This window comes from Panthera uncia, assembly GCF_023721935.1.
Source record: "Panthera uncia isolate 11264 chromosome A1 unlocalized genomic scaffold, Puncia_PCG_1.0 HiC_scaffold_17, whole genome shotgun sequence".
Classification (NCBI taxonomy): Eukaryota; Metazoa; Chordata; class Mammalia; order Carnivora; family Felidae; genus Panthera; species Panthera uncia.
In genome coordinates, this window is record NW_026057577.1 from 99,371,640 (window position 1) to 99,391,526 (window position 19,887).

General features: G+C 36.7%; 1 protein-coding gene across 5 annotated transcripts in view; it reads right to left on the minus strand.

The window, feature by feature from the left end:
- Nucleotides 1-19,887, minus strand: part of MAT2B (methionine adenosyltransferase 2B) — a 148,421-nt gene that overhangs the window by 121,391 nt on the left and 7,143 nt on the right. For 2 of the 5 annotated variants that reach the window (XR_007461405.1, XR_007461406.1), the window contains exons 2-8: nt 18,007-18,201; nt 15,581-15,695; nt 15,241-15,393; nt 12,134-12,327; nt 10,687-10,800; nt 9,907-10,078; nt 4,323-4,482 (exon numbers count right to left, since the gene is read on the minus strand). Coding sequence is in view for 3 of the 5 variants with exons in the window: in XM_049647820.1 (XP_049503777.1) it covers nt 9,908-10,078; nt 10,687-10,800; nt 12,134-12,327; nt 15,241-15,393; nt 15,581-15,695; nt 18,007-18,201 (942 nt within the window). In the remaining 2 variants the exon portion in view is untranslated. Of the gene's footprint in view, nt 1-4,322; nt 4,483-4,783; nt 8,306-9,046; nt 10,079-10,686; nt 10,801-12,133; nt 12,328-15,240; nt 15,394-15,580; nt 15,696-18,006; nt 18,202-19,887 lie in introns of those variants that run through there. The other 3 variants (XM_049647821.1, XM_049647819.1, XM_049647820.1) reach the window with 2 other exon arrangements.

The window sequence follows — 19,887 nt, forward strand, 5'->3', positions numbered from 1 at the left end:
AGCTGCATAGAAAAATCAACACATTGTCTATATAGTATAAGATCCTACTTTTTTTTTTTAAAGTAAACTCTTATGTGTAACGTGGAGACTAAACTCACGATTCCAAGACCAAGAGTCATATACTCTACTGACTGAGCCAGACAGGTACCTCTGTAACATCCTTTTTATATATCCAGATCATTCTTGAAGTATCCAACAACAGATTTAATATTAATTGTATTATCATACAGCATTTAGCCCTGTGCAATGGAAATTCAAATACTGTTTGGTAAAATCAAATTAAATTATAATCTCACAAATGGAAAACAAAGAACCTAGTGTCCTTTCAGGAAGCTGGCATTATTAACTTAAGGACACTGATTGGGACATTGGGTAAAGGATGAAAATTATTAGCTTTGTTTTTAGATCAACACTGTTAAGATGCCCTGCTGCTTAACCTGCTCCTAAGAACTGCTCTTGGAAGGAACAGAACTTTTGTTTCTCAATTTTAAAGCTTAGCCTTGGCATTCTGTAATAAGAGGTCCACAGGACTTCAAAGAATTCTAGGTCTTTTCAACTAAAAAACAGTCCAAATACAATAGGAATCATGACTAACAACAGCATCACCTTTTCTAGGTGAATGCAGGCAATATTAATAACCAAAAATAAAATGGTTAGTTTGGTGCTTCATTTATATTAAATGATGGATAAACTCATCTAAGATACTTTTGTTCCTGTTGAAGCTAATCAACTTTCCCAAATACACATGGCAAAGAATAGCCATTCAAGTGAGCCAGGACATCACAAAATCTGTTATGGAGGCATTAAGCTAAAGAAAACAGAGTGTTCAGTTCATAAAGTGGGTCAGGAAGAGATTCATGATCCAAGCCTATAAAAATCAATACAAGTAAGGTGTTCCATTTTAAGATAGTGGATGGAAGACACGTATCAAATTTTGTTTCCTCCCAAAATCCCAGTGAAAGAAATTTTTGAACAAAAGTCAAGATAGCAAGGACGGAGAGAACAAGAAAGCAGACAACAGTAAAAAAAATTTTGGAAGCTAGAAGGCAAAGAGGACTAATAGCTAACAATTTAACCAACCTCCCAAAACTGAATTATAGCCAATGGCTGGGAGAGCTGAGAACCAACATAATTTACTCTAAAAATCCTCAAAGTCTCAGGACCAGATAGATAACTCTGAATTCTAGGTGAGAGGGAAGGGGAAGAGTAAAGAGAAGTGGGTTAAATTAGATTCCCTGATCCCCTCCCCAACACCCCCAGATTACTGGACTTCTATTCTAGAGAGACTGGACTGGAAGGGTGTGAGATGGGCAGGGTGAGGATGGAGGAACTGCACTGAAAAGGGGAGGATTAAGTGAATTTATGAAGGCTCAATGCTAATCACAGGAACTCTGAACTGTGAGGGAACTCACATCATCTAGCAAGGAACCCAAAACTGCTTAACCTGTATCTTGAGACTAGATCTCTACTGGATGAATTGCACAATCTTAAGAAAGCCTGTTATATGTAAGGTAAACTTGGTTCTATCAAAGGCCCTCAACAATTACTAATTATGGAATCTCCAAGATCTAATTAACGTAGTAGAACAGGATGGTGTGAGTGAATTCCTGGGTAGTTATGAGTGCCACCACCAGCCCCCAAGGCTAGCTTCCCTTATAGCTTTTAAAGTACAGTGCTATAAATATATTTTCCTCATTATCTACAAAACATTTTGTTCACTCTAGTTTACTGTATTTTAAGAATCCAGTATACAAAACATGTAACATACACGTTTGTAACATACATGTTTGTATTTGTAACATACAAAATACATATTAATCGGCTGTGTTATCAATAAGGCTTCCAGGGACATCTGGGTGGCTTAGTTGGTTAAGTGCCCAATTCTTGATTTTGGGTCAGGTCATGATCTCAGTTGAGATCAAGCCCCGAAAGGGGCTCTGCACTGGCAGTGCAGAGCCTACTTGGGACTCTCTTTCTTGCTCTTGCTCTCTCAATAAATAAAGATTAAAAACAAAACAAAACAAAACAAAAAACAGAAAATAAGTTTTGGGAAAAAAAAAAAGAGAGAAATTGGAAATCTTGTGCACTATTGATGGGAATGTAAAATGACACAGCCACCATGGAAAACAGTATGACAGCTCCTCAAAAAACTGAAAAACAGAATTACCATATGATCTAGCAATTCCACTTCTCAGTATGTACTCAAAAGAAGTGAAAGTGTGGTCTTGAAGCAACACAGGACATCCACGTTCACTGCAGCATTATTCATAACAGCCAAGAGTTGGAAGCATCCATGGATAAATAAACAAAATGTGGCATATACATTACATTGGGGTATTATTCAACCTTAAAAATAAAAGAAATTCTGACACATTACAACATGGCTGAATGTGGGGGATAAGCTTAGGAATCCCCTGGGCTTACACCAATGGGTTGACAAGGCATAAAGAAATACAAAGTCATAAAATGCTCACACCCGAGTTTGGGTAAACCAGATTGGCACCCCAAGAGGTGCAAGGGTGCCAGGATTAGGGAGGTGCAAAGGCACCCAAAATAGGGAGGGGGTGCAGAGCCCCCAAAAGACAGAGGGAGAGGCAAAGGCCTGAAATAGAAATGGCACAAAGGTGCCCATTACACAGGTATAGGAAATAAACAAGATTAGATGTTCAGGGTGGAAGTACCCCCAATTTAGTACTATAACAGAAAAGTTCCTTTCACAGTAGCATAGGGGCAGGTTAGGTAAATTGGTGAATTAAACTATGGACCGGACCGCTGCGCTGCAGGCAAAGCAGCCCAGAGCGGAGATGGTTAACAAAAGAAAAAGTGCTTTGTCAACCCTGAGGTTATATCCCCTATCTGTCTCATCCCCATCTAGCTAAGATAAACAGAGGTGCTACCTCATGTCCGCTGTGAACAACCTTCCTCCCAACTGCCCAGCGCCCGGATTTTGTTTTGTATTAACCCAAACCCCTAACCACAAATATCCTCAAGATCCCCTTTCCCTCACATCCACAAGTTAATATTCACAGATTCATTGTCCCTTTGTGCACGTCCATCGCCATGTTTGTAAGCCTTCTGATCCTAATAAAAACGGGGCAAGGACCCTTATTCAGGGTTCTTGTCTTTTCCCGGACATTAGCCATCTCTCGCTTTAATCCTGAGTCCACTCTTCTGGTGGCCAAAAGAGAACTTAGACTTAGAGTCTATGACAGATGAACCTTGAGGACATTAGGCCAAGTGAAAGAAGTTGGTCACAAAAAGACAAATACTGCATGGTTCCACTTATATGAAGTACCTAGAATAGTCTGGTTCATAAAGAGAGAAAGTAGAATGGTGGTTGCCCAGGGCCACGGGGAAAAGGAAACAGGAAGTTGTTTAATGGACATAATTTCAGTTTTACAAGATGGAAAAGTTCTATAACTTTGTTGGTGAATATACTTCACTACTGAACTATACACTTCAGAATGGTTAAGATGGCAAATTTTGTGTTATGTGTATTTTTACCACAATTAAAAAAAAAGTTTTTTTAAGTGAGTATAATGGTTAACTCTGGAAGGAGAAGTGGCACTGTAGTGGTTAATTCTGTGACAATTTGTCTAGGCCACAAAGTGCCCAGAGCAAACGTTATTCTAGGTGTTTCTGGGAGGGTGTTTTATTTAATTTATTTATTTATTTGGTGCAAAAAGGTGATTTTAATAAAGCAGGGGGACAAGACCCATGGGCGGAAAGAGCTGCCTATGAGGGTGTTTTAGAGGAGATTAATATTTAAATCAGTGGACAGTGAGTAAAGCAGACTGCCCTCCATCATGTGTGTGGGCCTCAATTCAAGTGACCAGCAGACAGCCTTCACACTCTATCTGCAATATCAGCTCTTCCTGGTACTACAACAGACTGCCTTTGGACTCAAACTGAAAGATTGACTCTTCTGGATTCCAGCCTGCCAGTCCACCCTACCAATTTTGAATTTGCAAGCCTTCATAATCGTAGAGTCCATTCATTATCATAAATTCTCTCAACATATGTACACACCTTATTGTTTCTGTTTCTCTGGAGAACCCTAATACACGTAGAATAGGAGAAAGGCATACAGTAGTTTCCCTTATCCACGTGGGATACGTTCCAAGACCCTCCAGTGGATGTCTGAAACAGTGGACAGTACTGAATCCTATATAGTTTTTCCTATACATACATACTTATGATAAAGTTTCATTTAGAAATAAGCAACGTAAAAGATTAACAATAGCTAATAACAGAACTATAATATACTGTAAAATAAGTTATGTGAATGTGGTTTCTCTCTCAAAATGTTGTACGGTACTCACCCTTCTTCTTGTGATGATAGATGAGAAAATGCCTATGTGATGAGATGAAGTGAGGTGAATGACGTAGGCATTGGGACGTAACATTAGGCTACTACTGTCCTTCTGACCATATGTCAGAAGGAGGATCATCTGCTTCTGGATCGCGGTTGACTGCAGGTAACTGAAACCACAGAAAGCGAAACCGCAGATAAGGGGGGACTACTGTATAAGAGACTTGCTAAGGGATCCGTAATGTTCTATTTCTTAACCTGGGTTGTTGTGTATGGTATTTATCATTATTCTTTAAACTGCATACACATTTTAAGCACTTTTGTATGTATGTCTTATCACAATTTAGAACAATTTAATGTCAATTCTAAGATTGGGATGAAACCAATCTATTTACCAAAGTTCATATCTAGGTTTCTTAACCCTTCAAATTTTTAAATAAATAACCTGGGCCTGCTAAGCCCATCTGTACCTGGAGATGATCTTAACTTAAATTGGTTTAGCTGACTTAAGTGGATCATATGGATCTATGATGAATCACTAACAGTAATGAAGAATGCTTTGAGTTTGACATTTTTAAAGATGATTATCCCTCATGCTGCTGAGAGATGTAATCAAACTAGACAGACAACGGTGCCATTTCAGACTTTTTCCATCATCCATCCTTGTCCTCTAGTTCCTCTAGAATACTTCCAAAGGCCAGAACCCTCATCACCCTTTCAACTATCCAATAACTTAGTATGTACTAAGCACATAAAGCCTGATGGAGAGAATAAAAAATTATTCCCAGACCGTCAACATGCCCAAGTGTTTAACTTATCCTGGGTAAGTTTTAGCATCTCACATTAAAACATTCTATAACCAGGACGCCTGGCTGGCTCAGTCACAAGAGCATATGACTCTTAATCTTGGAGTTGTGAATTCAAGTCCCATATTGGGTAGAGAGATTAAACAAACTTAAAAAAAAAAACAAAAAACAAAAACATTTTGAAACCTCTATACCAAGTTTACATTTCAAAGGCTGGTTTTTTTTGAGTTCTTTAACTGGGGGAAAATTAAAATTATTCAATATGTTGTATGTTTGTCTAAAATCAGAATGAAGATGGGATCCATGGAAAGCAAAACAATTGTGGCAATGAGCTGAGCAATTTTATGGCCATCTTTTGATATTAAGCCAATTGCAAAAAAAAAAAAAAAAAAAAAAAAAAAGCCCACCCCACAACAATTTTTAAAAAGTGGGACAGGGGGAGCACCTGGCTGGCTCAGTTGGTAGAACATGAACTCTTCATCTCAGGGTCATGTATGCAAGCCCCACGTTGGGTATGGAGCCTACTTTAAGTAAAAAACTTCAAAATAAATCACTGCAAATACAGGAATTTTAACTTATCCAATTTCCAGAGATATAATTAAGTATATATAAATTCAAGTATTTTGCATTTGTGTGGCAAAATACAGAACTTCAGAAGCTGTTACACTAAACAGGGTACAAGAATAATTTATCTTATTTAACATCTTTCAGGGGCACCTGGGTGGCTCAGTCAGTTAAGCATCCACTCTTGGATCTCGGTTTAGGTCATGGTCCCAAGGTTTCTGAGACTGAGCCCCACAGCAGGCTCTGGGTTGATAGCAAAAATGAGCCTGCTTGGGATTCTCTCTGTCTCTCGTGCCACCCCAAAAATAAATAAACTAAAAAAAAAAAAATCTTTTAAAATGTATTTCCAAAATACTAAGCATATGCTCACTGTATACATTTGGAAAATATAAAAAACCACTAATAAAAAACTACTCGTAATCCTACTTCTGGAGGGAAACTCCTATGTCTTATGTCAGAAAGTGCAGCTGACAGAGTGTCTAAGCATAGGTTCCTCCACACACTCCCAAGCTCTTCCCCCAGGGACTTGGTTGAGTCCACTGCTGCTTTTACTAATTATCTGTGCTTTAGGCATTTCCACAACAGACCTGTGAAATAGGTGGTATTATTCCCACTTAACTCTAAAAAGAAACTGGAACTCAAAGGAAAAATAATTTGACAGGAGCAAGTGTTAGAACCACATTGAAATCCAGATTTGAAGGTTCCTCTTCATCTACATTAATACTGCCCTCAAGCCAGAAAATTCTCTCTTGACTAACCTCCACAACTGAATTAAATCTGGCTTATTTACTGCTAAGTATGATTTGGTTTTCAAAGAGATAATTTAATTTAGACTCCAACAGTAATTTCTCCTAAAGGTTTTATTGGACAGTTGGATGTTTCCTATTTCCACTTTTCTTCATACACTCAGATCCATTTCAAGCTCTTTTCCTATTTTGGTAATGAATTTTTTCTGAATGTATTCTTATTCCACAGACTGATATATCCGGTACCTCCAGAATATACCTGTGGGCTTACAGGTATAATCTGTGGATATATAGTAGAAAAGAAGGTCTCACAAACTTAAGTGCTTTATACACTGGACTCACTGAAGGCATGCTCTAAAATTCTGACAACCTATAGCACATCATCAAGAAACAGATTAAATCAATTCTGGTTCATTCACTGATAGAATGGAATATATATGGCTATGGAAGAATACCTAGTTCCTTCTTTGGTGCTCTGCATGTACGTGGTACTTCTGTGGCTGTTGGTGCAGTGCCTCATCAGCTGGGGGAGGGACGGGGTGGCCTCAAACAGGCATGACCTAGAGTTCAGGCATGCGCAACTGGCTCATGGAGGTCTATGATGAGGGTAGCAGAAGAACTTGGTGTGATCAGAATTGTTCTAATCAAAAAAATTGTCTTTTTTTTTTTTTAAGTTTATTTATGTATTTGGATAGAGGGAGAGAGAGAGAGGAGAGAGAGAGAGAGAGAATCCCAGGCAGGCTTGGTGCTGCCACCACAGAGAGCGATGCAGGGCTCGAACTCACAAACTGCAAGATCACGACCCTGAGCTGAAATCAAGAGTTGGACGCTCAATCGAGTCACCCAGCCACCCCCAGAAGAATGGTTCTTATAGGTGACTTGAGCCAATTAGTAAGCATATTAAGAACAGTGGAGCTAGGTTTCTGTCAGAGAATGGAGCTACAAACACAGGAAAAAAAAAAAAAGAAAGCTAAAATAAACCCTGTGGGGCAATATTGGCATTGGAAGTATCAATGTGAATTTAGTTTCTTATACGGAGAGATGTCAGAAGTCAAGATCATGAAGAGAAAACAACATTGAGGAACTGTTCCAGGTTGAAGCTGAAAAACGGTAAGAAATACTATGAGTTATCCTAGATTGGATAGACTTATAAAGGACATTACTGGGAACAACTTATGTGAACAGGGTCTGTGGACTGGGTAATAATGTATCCATATTAATTTCTTGATTTTGAAGGTTACATTATGGGGCTAAGTAGACGAGCATTCTGATTTTTAGAAATTATACACTGACGTTTAGATACTAAGTGGATGATTAAAAGGCATGTCTGCAACTTACTCTTAAATGGTTCAGGAAAAAACCATACTCTGTGTTAGAGAAAGAAAAAATGATAGGATAAATGTGGCTAAATGTTGATAATTGGGAAATATGAAGGGGGATACAGACTTTCTTTGTGCTATTCTGGCAACTTTTCCTTAAGACTGAAATTTCAGGGGAACTGCTTGGCTCATTCGGCAGGGGCATGGAACTCTTGATCTCAGGGCTGTGAGTTTCAGCCCTACGTCGTAAAGATTGCTTAAAAATGAAATCTTAGAAAAAAAAAAAAAAAGATCAAAATTTCACAGTGAATTGTAAAAAAAAACAAAAACAAAACCAAATATAGACATTCTTTATAATATAGAATAAAGACATATTAATTTTTTTTTAATTTAGTACAGAAAAATGTGTATTAGCTACTATTTGTAGGAAGGGACAATTACATACATGTATGTACACACACATAGGTAGTGAGTGTATTCTTACAGATACAGAGTGTCTGCAGAAACATACAAGGATCTGATCTACATTGGGTTCCGCCACAGATGGAAAGTCAGTAGCTAAAGAAGAATGAGAAAGGTTTTTTACTCTGAAACTTTTCAATTTCGTACTTTGTGAAAGTAACAAAAAAAATGCTTTAATTAGGTGGGTGCTTAAATTTAAGTGCCAGGCTGGCTACTTTAGAAGCATTCAGGGAAAATTTGAAACTAGATTAGCAGGCCTCAATTCCAGAAATTCTATTTCAGTGGGTCCAGGTTAGGGGTCAGATATCTCTAAAATTTCCTAATTTGAAAATATAACATGGTTTGGGAATTGGTGCTTTAACCAAATTACCCAAACCGGATTCTCTCTAAACTAAAACTCTAAGTAATTAGGAACTTAGAAACAAATACTTTTTGTCCAATGAAGGATACGATCATAACCTAGGGAAAGGATATTCTAGAAGCGAAATCAGAAAATGTAAACCAGGGTTTGCACTGACTCTTGAGTTGAAGTCAAGGCATTTACAAGTCACTCCACCATTCTGAATCCTTATTAAGGACCAAAAATATCCTTGAGGCTAAGGTCACCTGAATACTACTTAGTATAGATAATACATTCAAATACTCTGTATTCCTCAGAAGGAACATTCTATGTAAATATGTAGCAAGATTACATAGTTATGTTTAGTTAAAAAACAATCAGTTGGCAAAAGTAGATACAATATCTGTAACATTCTGCATCTCAAGTGGTGAGTTCACCAGTGTTCGTTATTGGTTTATAAACTTCGATAGTAACTATATTTTCTTATCTGCATCAGATTTAACACAAGAACGTAATTTTTAAAAATGCAAGCAACAAAATAACAATGAGTTTAGATGTGCGGTCCTTACATTTAAAAAGTAAATAAAAGAAAACTAAGCATTACCATGCCAGCAGTACATGTTTATTATTATTCGTGAATGGCCCCGAAGACTTACAAGGCCCATGTTTATTAGTATAACCACAGATATGAAATATCACTTAGTGACATGGAGTGAAAAGGACAGTTTTACACATATTAAAAAAATACATACACATTCACACATACTCTCCCCGTCAAGTGCTCACCATACACTGCTACAAAAGCAGGAGGCATCAAGCTGCAGGAGTTCCAATTACACATAACTTGTTGAAACATCTCAAGCTTAAAAACTGTACTTAGGTTGCAAAAATAAAGTTTCTTTCTTCAAACATTTTGATCAGAGCTCAAGCAATGCAAATAATGAACACCAATGATTTTCATACTGCTTAACACACTTTAAAACATAAAAGGGTCGACAGTTGCAAAAGTCCTGAAAATGTAGAGGTTATAGGAATGAACAATGCATTTCATCCAAGAAAAAGTCTACAGTAGATCTGTCTCATCCTGGCTCGTAAATATTTAAGAATCATAATTTACTATACTCAAAGTTAAGCCAGAGCAAACAAAATGATAAACAGAAAAATCATTACTTCAAATGAGGCATTATTGCCCTTAGTTTCTTTAGACAATTTCACTAGTGCAAGAGCATCATTTACCTGAAAGATCATGAGTCACAATTAAAGAGCACTCATACAAAACTATTTCCTTTTTTCTTTAAAAAGTGCCACATACTGTACTTCTCAATTAAAAAAAAAAAAAAAAGCAAACTGCACATACACTAATGAAAGACCGTTTGTCTCCATCTCTTGTCAATGAGGAAAGGCCAGAGTGATTCTTTGATTCCAATTCGAAATGGTGTTCGCTGGCCAATGCCCAAGGTCTCTAATTTGGAGCAGTCAAGCTGAGCATTTCTTGGACGTTGTGCTCCTAAGACAGGACTGTCAGTTATCTTTAAAGAAAAACAGAAACAAAAATATTTGAAATAAGTAAAAAGCCCATGTTGAGGTTTTATATTCTCTATTTGACTCTGTCCTTACTGCAAATCTGTCTGATTCCTGGAAAAATATACAAATAAACAATTAAGACAATACTTTTTCTATAAACTTCACCAGTACTCATGGGCTTCCTTGTACATGATGATTTAGAGATAAGTAACAATATAAGCCACCAGCAAACACGCAAAGTGAACTTTAATTAGTACTAGAAAATAAAGTCCTTCAATATTTTTAAAGCAACAAGAAAAATTGTATCAACAATACATACTATCGTGACAGATCTGGGCTTTCAACAAGTGAGGTTTTAAAATGCCACGTACTGGGTGGCTCAGTCAGTTGAGTGTCCAACTTCGGCTCAGTTCCTGATCTCACCGTTAATGGGCTCGAGCCCCGCAACGGGCTCTGTGCTGAGCGCTCAGAGCCTGGAGCCTGCTTCGGATTCTGCATCCCCCCATCTCTGTCCCTCCCCCGCTCATGCTCTCTCAAAAGTGAATAAGCATTAAAAAAAAAAACCATTTTTTAAATAAATAAAACAAAACAAAACAAAACGCCATGTACTTACAGGTCTTAAGTGACTGCTGGGGAGATTGAAAGCATCTGCGATTGCACATGCCATTTCATACTTAGTCATCTGTTCATTGCCAGACCAGTGAAAGGTTCCTTTAATTGATGGATCCTAATAAAGACACAAGAATTCAAAATAGGATCAACTTTTTCAGCTGAGTGGAATGGTAGGTGTGACAGAAAAGCTAATTTAACAGGTCCAAGAATTGAAACACATCCCTTCTTTCTGGAATGCTCTCCACAAGGTATCTAAAATCAAATTCCTATAAATATACCCAGCTAAACATGAGAAGTAATTTCCTGAATTTAGGCTTAAGAATTTTTTTAAATAAAAATATAAATGACTCCAATTTTATTTAGTGGGAATCCTAAAAATGATTACAGATTTTTATGGAAACAGGCCCATTTAATGAGTATTTCTAATTATTCTAAGAAGCTAAAACCAAAACTGTTAAGAATCATTTTCAGGTAATTAGTCATAACATCATTAAATACTAGTATAGTACATATTTAAAATACAAATTTTTATGTGTTTAAAAAACTACAAACTTATTACTATTCTAACATAAATCAGTCTCATCTTTCCATGAATACTGATACTCTATTTAGTTCCGACTTTTTCATGTCTAAAACTAACTCCTAATATCTAAAAATATTACAAATCATTCTTAAAAAGGCTGAAATTATAAATTCCTATGTAGATTCATTCTTCTTTGGCACTACACAGATCTTAAACAATTTTTTTTTTTAAAGATTCTATTTTTAAGTAATATCCACACCTAACATTGGACTCAAACTCACAACCCTGAGATCAAGAGTCACACGCTCTACAGAATGAGCCAGTCAGGTGCCCCAAACAGAGTAACGTCTTAAAGACATTAGATTATTTTGTCATCCAAAGAAAAAATACAAGTTTCTAGTCATCTTGCAATAAAAGAATGACAGACAGGGTCCATAGTATATGAGAAATCAATTCAAACACAAGAGCATAATATTTTTACTATTTATAAATATAGCCTACTACTGCAAACCACTTTTGTTTGGTCTCTTTGTCGTTCTAAAAATTTTAAATAAAAACTTGCAGTTGTTTCTTTATATTATTAATTAAAAACTATTATTTAAGGGGCGCCTGGGTGGCTCAGGCAGTTAAGCATCCAACTTTGGCTCAGGTCATGATCTCGAAGTTCATGATTTTAAGTTCCACATCCGGCTCTGCACTGGCGGTGCAAAGCCTGCTTGGGATTCTCTCTCTCTGCCCCTTCACTTGTGCGCATGCGATCTCTCTCTCTCCCAAAATAAATATATAAACTTAAAAAAAAAACAAAAAAAACCTCAATGATTTTCCATCACTTTAAAAAGAAAGAAATATTAGCAAAGAAAGCAAAAGCACTGTGACTTTCACTCAATGGTGGAAATCAGAAATTCTTCCTTCCCAAGATTCTCACCAGCATCCTCTTTTCTGCTAACTGGCGACACACAGTGGCTACATCTTTGACGTGTGTGGGGAACCTCTGCTGCCAGTGGTCCATGTTTGCAGACTTGTTACTGAACTGCACTTTATCAAACATAACAGTCACAGCACTTTCGTCAAGCTTTTCGACTTCTCCATACAAAACAGGAATTCTCAAAACAGCAGCTCCTACGAATTAATTAAAAAAAAGATAATCTTTAAAAAAATCTTTTAAAGCTGACTGGTTCTTATCTTAAGTCCTGATATAAAATGAAAGTATGCGGATTTAAACTAGACTGTAGGAAACTTGCAAAGTACCAAAATGACATATGGCTTCTCTGTAATAAGGCCCATTTAACAAATGTGATACTTTCTTTTTAATTTTTTTAAATGTTTATTTGTTTTTGACAGAGAGACAGAGCATGAGGAGGGGAGGGGCAAAGACACAGGGAGACAGAGAAGGGGAAGCAGGCTCCAGGCTCCGACCTGTCAGCACAGAGCCCGACGCGGGGCTCCAACTCACAGACCATGAGATCACGACCTGAGCCGAAGTCAGACGCTCAAGGGACTGAGCCACCCAGGCGCCCCATATGTAATACTGAGTTTTTAAAGGTCTCTGTCATTTGGGGTATTTTTATATGTTATTTTCAACAATCCTAGTAATGAAGAAATTCAACTGATCATGACAAGTAAACACAGTAAGTGATCTTTGATTTATTAAAGAATAAAAAAATAAGAAATAAAATGCATTGAAGGTCATTATTAGGACAAGTGGGAAAATTCCTATATAAACAATATGTATAGTATAACATTATATTAATGTTACATTTCCTGAGTGTGATAACTACATTGTAATTATGTAAGAACATTCTTGTTAAAAGATAAATGGCATAGTAAACTATTCTGGGGTAGAATTCAACCAATTCTTAAATTTCAATTCTTGAAACCACTGAGTAAGGAATTATGATATATTTAGATTTTATGTTGGTCCCTAATGAGCTGTCACAACAGACTGGATAATTAACACCTTAACTGAAAATTAACAAACTATTTTTTTTTCAAATATTTATTTTATTTTTGATACAGAGGTCACAAGTGGGGAGGGGCAGAGAGAGAGGGAGACAGAGGATCCAGAGCAGGATCCACACTGACAGCAGAGAGCCCAACACGGGGCTCAAACCCACGAACCAGGAGATCATGACTTGAGCAGAAGTTGGAAGCTTAACCAACTGAGCTATCCAGGCACCCCACAGAGTATTTTTAATTAAATCAACATATTGGATAACTGTGTATAGAAATGCATTCAAGGATGATTCCTGCATGATAATTTAGAATATTAAAAAAATATATATCCTGGAAATCTATATTAGAGGATGCTTCTCAAAGACAGTACAGTCTAGGGCAGTGCAAGGAATCATTACATCAAGTACTATACAGCCATTGATAGAAAAAAATAACCCAGAGATGATTCACTATGTATTAAAATACAAATATGGGGGGAGAACCAGGTTATAAAACAAAACCCATACATTTTTAAAAATTCACAAAAATTGCTTCCATACCTAACTACATCTGGTGCTTCTCTGAGGCAGCGTTATAAAAGAACTTCTGCTCTTGACTTCTTTTTAAAACCCTAAAGGGGCGCCTGTGGGTTGAGCGTCCAACTTCTGATTTCAGCTCAGGTCACAATCTTGGGGTCATGGGATCAACCCTCTGTGCTGAGCTTGGAGCCTGCTTATGATTCATATTCATTCTCTCCCTCTCTCTCTCTCTCTATATATATATATATATACACACACACATATATGTAAATACATAAAATTATCCATAAATATATATTTGTAATTTTTAATGTAGTTTTCATTATAAAATATATACAAATATATATAAAATATATAATATTTATAATATATATAAATATATATGTGTGTAATTTTTAATGTAGTTTTTCTTGCTTCCCTTTTTCAAGTTTCAAACTTCCTTACCATATATGTAGGCCCTGAAAAGGAAGAGGGTGGTTGGTTAAGTATCCAACTTCAGCTCAGATCATGATCTCACAGTTCCTGGGTTCAAGCCCCACGTCGGGTTCTGTGCTGACCGCTTGGAGCCTGAAGCCTGCTTCAAATTCCGTGTCTCTCTCTCTCTCTCTCTGACCCTCCCCAACTCATGCTCTGTCTCTCTCAAAAATGAATAAACGTTAAGAAAAAAAAGAGATTCTCTCTCTCTTTCTGCCTCTCTCCCCAACTCTAAAATAAAAAAATAAAAATAAAATAATGTCAGCTGTGCTGACAGCTCAGAGCCTGGAGCCTGATTCGTATCATGTCTCCCTCTCTCTCTGCCCCTCCCCGTTCATGCTCTCTCTCTCTCAAAAATAAATATTAAAAAAAAAATTTTTTAATAAATAAAATAAAATAAATAATAAAAATAAAAACCATACAAAAAAACCCAAATACCTCAATCTAGGAGAAATGATACTGACCTGTTTTTTCAAAGTAGGTTACAAATATTTATACTATTAAGACTTCTTTTCTTTATACAATAATATATTTTTTTTAAGTAAGTTCTACACCTAATGTGGGGCTTGAACTCACAATCCCAAGATCAAGAGTCACATGTTCTATGGACTGAGCCACCAGGTGCCCCTATAAAATGACATTTATGTATATACTGTTACTGGAAAGTCTGGAAAAATTCATAAATTCTTCATGATTTCTAAAATTCTTATTTTTCTTTTTTATTAACTACCTTCTTTCTCCAATGATTTATGCTCAATTTTTTCAAAATTTAAAAAACATATTTGTTTTTTTAAATATTTTATTTATTTACTTATTTATTGAGCATTTATTCATTTTTGAGAGACAGAGACAGACTGAGTGGGGGAGGGGCAGAGAGAGGCAGACAGAATCTGAAGCAGGCTCCAGGCTCTGAGTTGTCAGCATAGAGCCCGACGCAGGGCTTGAACCCACGGGCTATGGGATCAGAACCTGAGCTGAAGTCGGCCACCCAACCGACTGAGCCACCTAGGCGCCCTAAAAAACATGTTTGTATAGATGTCATATCATTTCCTCAAAGCAATCAGAGGCTAAAGAAATTGTGTCTTACCTAAATTGTTCTCTAGGACAGCCTTTTCTCCTTCTAATTTTGTTTTGCCATACAGATTTAGGGGACTTGGTACATCTTCCTCTCTGTAAGGTGGATTTGTTCCATCAAATACATAATCTGAGCTAATGTAGATTAGAAATGCTCCAATTAAAGCTAAAAAAGAAAGACATGAAAAAAATCATCTATTAAATTATTACACAACATTACTCTGTACTGGTATTCATAACAGCTATTCATCATATATAAAACAAACCTCTTATAAGCAATCTACAAAACTTTAATCTTTATAAACTCAGCAATTATTTAATATTTCATGAAGACTTTATAAAGTCATCATTACCTGCTTCCTTTGCTAAATTCCCAGAAGCATCCACATTAAGTTGCGAAGCAGCATCTGGCTGATTTTCAACAACATCTGGCCTTCTCTCGGCTGCACAATGTACTATGACATGGGGCTGGAAGTTAAACATTGATGTATTTTTAAACCATAAGGAATAAAACAGGGGAGCTACAGCCTTCCAACAGCAACTTAATTCATAAAAAAAAAAAACGTTTGTTAAATCAACATTCCTTCAACTAAAGAATCGCTGTAATTTTTATTGTAGTTTTGTCATGCTTTCCTTTTTCAAGTTTTGAACTTCCTTAACATATATATAGGCCCTGAAAAGCAAAGAGCAATTTAGTAATCCCGAGGAAAACCAAAATCAGTGTCAACAACTATTATTTCTCAATCAAAATAAGCTTTGTCCTCTGATGTGGGTCGGAGAAAAGAGCTAACATTAATGTAATTAATATGACCTTAATACTTAATAAATCTACATTAAAGGGAGAATACAAATTTCAAATTAAATTCATAAACTCAAATCTCTTAGACCACTTAACAAATGTCAACTACCCACAAAAACTAAATTCCCAGTTCATCATTTAGTATGTCAGCTGTATACTAAACACTGTGCAAGGAACAGGGATTTCATAATCTAGAAGAAAACAACAAAAAAAGACAGATATGTAAGGAGACTATTTCAGTACAATTCTATTTCAGATAGAATGGGGGGGGGGTGCCTAGTTGGCTCAGTGGGTAGAGCATGCAACTTTTGATTTTGTTGGGTTTGTGAGTTCAAGCCCCACATTGGGCCTACAGCTTACTATTTTTTTTTTTTTTTTTTAATGTTTATTTTGGGAGAGGGAGACGGAGAGGGAAAATATGAAGGTGCAGGGGAGGGACAGGGGCAGATAGACAGACGGAGACGGAGAATTCCAAGTAGGCTCCGTGCAGCACAGACACTGACTCGGAGGCTTGAACTCATGAACCCTGAAATCAGGACCTGAGATGAAATCAAGAGTCAGATGCTTAACCAACTGAACCATCTAGGCGCTCTCTAGAACTTTAAAAAAAAAAAAAAAAAAAATTGTGTTTTTAATTAAAGATTGAGGAATGCATGGGGCATCTACTTCCCAGAGAAGCTGAACCAAGGTTAAGATTTGGTAAAACCACTGACACACAGGGCTAATGTACAAACATACCAAATGATCTCCTTCCTCAACAACTGTTAGAGGAACCATGACCTTTGGAGTTGTTTTAAAACTTCAATGTGCATAATCCAGGGTGCTTCTTAAGATGTCCTGGTCCCCACCATAGACTTACTGAATTAAAACCTCTGGAAGTGAGACACACCTAAAGAATAAGTTCCCCAAGTGATTCTGATGTGAGTGTCTCTTGGACCATACTTCTGAAAAGAACTTTAACTCTCAATTTGATCAGACCTAGAATAGAACCTAAATTTTTTCATAACTTTTCTATGGCAATGGTTAAGAGTTATTTAACCTCTCTGAGCTTTTTTCACCTCTAAAATGGAAATGATAGTATCAATTTTGCAGTGCTGTAAGGTTTACAGATAATATTAAAAAAGTATTTGCATAGAAAGTGGTACTTAACAAGAGTACTTCACAAACATAAGCTTTTTATAAAATGCTCATATTTCCAACTTTTGTCAACCTATGTTTCAACCTAATCTTTTCAAGGACTACATATACTTTGCATGCTTATAAAAAAAAAAAAGTGCACTACACAACTGACCTTTGAACATGGATTTGAATTGCATGGATCCACTTATATGCTGATTTTTTGTTGTTGTTTATAAATACAGTACTGTGTTTTAAATGTATTTTCTCTTCCTTATGATTTACTCAGTAATATTTTCTTCTCCCTAGTTTACTTTATTGTAAGAATACAGTATATAACACATATAATGTACAAAATATGTGTAATCAACTGAGTTATCGGTAAGGCTTCCAGTCAATAGTAGGCTATTAGCAGTTAAGTTTGGGGGAAGTAAAATGTTATATAGATTTTTTTTCTTTTTAAACGTTTATTTATTATTGAAAGACAGAGAGTCAGAGTGTGAGCAGGGGAGGGGCAGAGGGAGAGGGAGAAACAGAATGGGAAGCAGGCTCCAGGCTCTGAGCTGTCAGCACAGAGCCTGACATGGGGCTCGAACTCACGAGCTGTGAGATCATGACCTGAGCCAAAGTTGGACACTTAACCAACTGAGCCACCCAGGTGCCCCTGTTATACAGATTTTCAATTGTGCAGGAGTCAGCATTCCTAAACCCTGCATTGTTCAAGGGTCAACTGTATATTATTGCTGCTTAGTAGGTTACAGCTTAAGTACAGTATTTTCCTTGAGAAAAGAACAATTTCTAAATCATCCAGACAATTCTTAACATAGTTTATATATGTCCTAAAATAAACAGACTCAACCATACCTGAAAATCATGAATGATGTGATGAACCGCTTCAGAATCCAAAAGATTAACCTGTTCAAATTTTGGTCTTGCTCTTCTAAAACCACAGCCAAAGGCATGCCAATTATTCTGCTTAAATTCTTTATACACAGCTCTGCCCAGAAGCCCAGTGGCACCAGTAATCAAAACCCGCCTACTGGGGAGGTTAACTTCCTCCTAAAAAAGTGAAGAAGGATAAAGATTACTCACTTTGAAAATATTCTAAGAAATCAGTCATCATCATTGCTCACTAAATACTTTGAGTCTAAGAAGTTAGCTTCATGTCCTACATCTATTAGACAACTCTTAAGTTAGAATAAAAATCAAACTGCATCAATAATTATATCACTTATTAAAAGTTTTATTAATCCTATCCATGAAAAAGAACCCAAAATAATGATACTGTAAGGATATACCTAGTCAATTAAATTCCACCCTCCGCCCCCCCCCCGCCTTTTTGAAAAAAAAAATAAAGATTTTATTTTGGGGGCACCTGGATGGCTCAGTTAACCGCCTGACCCTTGATTTCAGCTCAGGTCATGGTATCACAGTTTGTGGGTTTGAGCCCTGCACTGGGCTCTGCACTTAGGGTAGAGCCTGCTTGGGATTCTCTCTTTCTGTCCCTCCCCTGCTTGCATGAGCACACTCTTTCTATCTCTGAAGACAAATAAACTTAAAAAGTATTTTATCTTTAAGTAATCTCTAGACCCAAGGTGAGGCTCGAACTTACAACAAGATCCAGATTCACATGTTCTACCTAATGAGCCAGCTAGGTGCCCTGATTCCTTATGTTAATAATGGAAAATCTTATTTTAATGATGAGTGATGTCAAAATGAACAAACAGCAATTTTAATTACATCCTCCAGTTTATAAAATGCACAATTAGTTTGAAGCTTACTTATTTTTTATGGCCTGATGAACTATTTGGCTGTATTCAACAATATACTCAAAAGTTGACATTTTTTGGTCTTCAGTTTGTAACCTCAACTTTTCTTTCACATGTCATTGATTTATCAAATTTGATAGGTCTGAGTTAAGGAATTCACATGTCACAGGCATTTATGTGGAGGAAAAAAAAAATGTGGTCTTAATAGTAATAATATTCTGAGTTTAACCAAACCAAATATTCAATTTTAACCAATGGTTTAAATTAAACCATTTCTAAATTTAATCAGTAAAGGTTCCTGAGTTAACTCTAAATTTATCTTAACAGACCTGTTAAAACTAACATAAAAGGACAGGGACACCTGAGTGGCTCAGTTTCAGGTCATGATCTTGTGGCTCCTGAGTTCAAGTCCCACATCTGGCTCTGTGCTGTGGGTGCAGAACCTGCTTCAGATGCTCTGTCCCCCTCTCTGCGCCCCTCCCCCACTTGTGTTCACACACTCTCTCCCACTCAAACATATATAAAAAAAAAAAAAAAAAAAAAAACTAACACGGGTGCGCCTGGGTGGCTCAGTCAGTTGAGCGTCTGACTTTGGCTCAGGTCATGATCTTGTGGTTTGTGAGTTCGAGCCCCAGGTCGGGCTCTGTGCTGACAGCTCAGAGCCTAGAGCCTGATTTGGATTCTGTGTCTCCCTCTCTCTCTGCCCCTCCCCTGCTCATGCTCTGTCACTTTCTGTCTCAAAAATAAATAAAACATTAAAAAAAAAAATTAAAAAAAAAAAACGACCTAACAGACAAAAGGACAAAAAAATTAACAGATGAGAAAAAAAAATAAACTAAAATATTTTAAATTGATCTGTGTTGCTATTGTGAAAGAAAAAATTCCTTACACAATGCAATTAAAAGGAACTACCTAGAAAATAAGTTGTTTCCAAAGCAGTTTAAAGAACTTCCCTTCTTCCCAAGACGTGTAACAT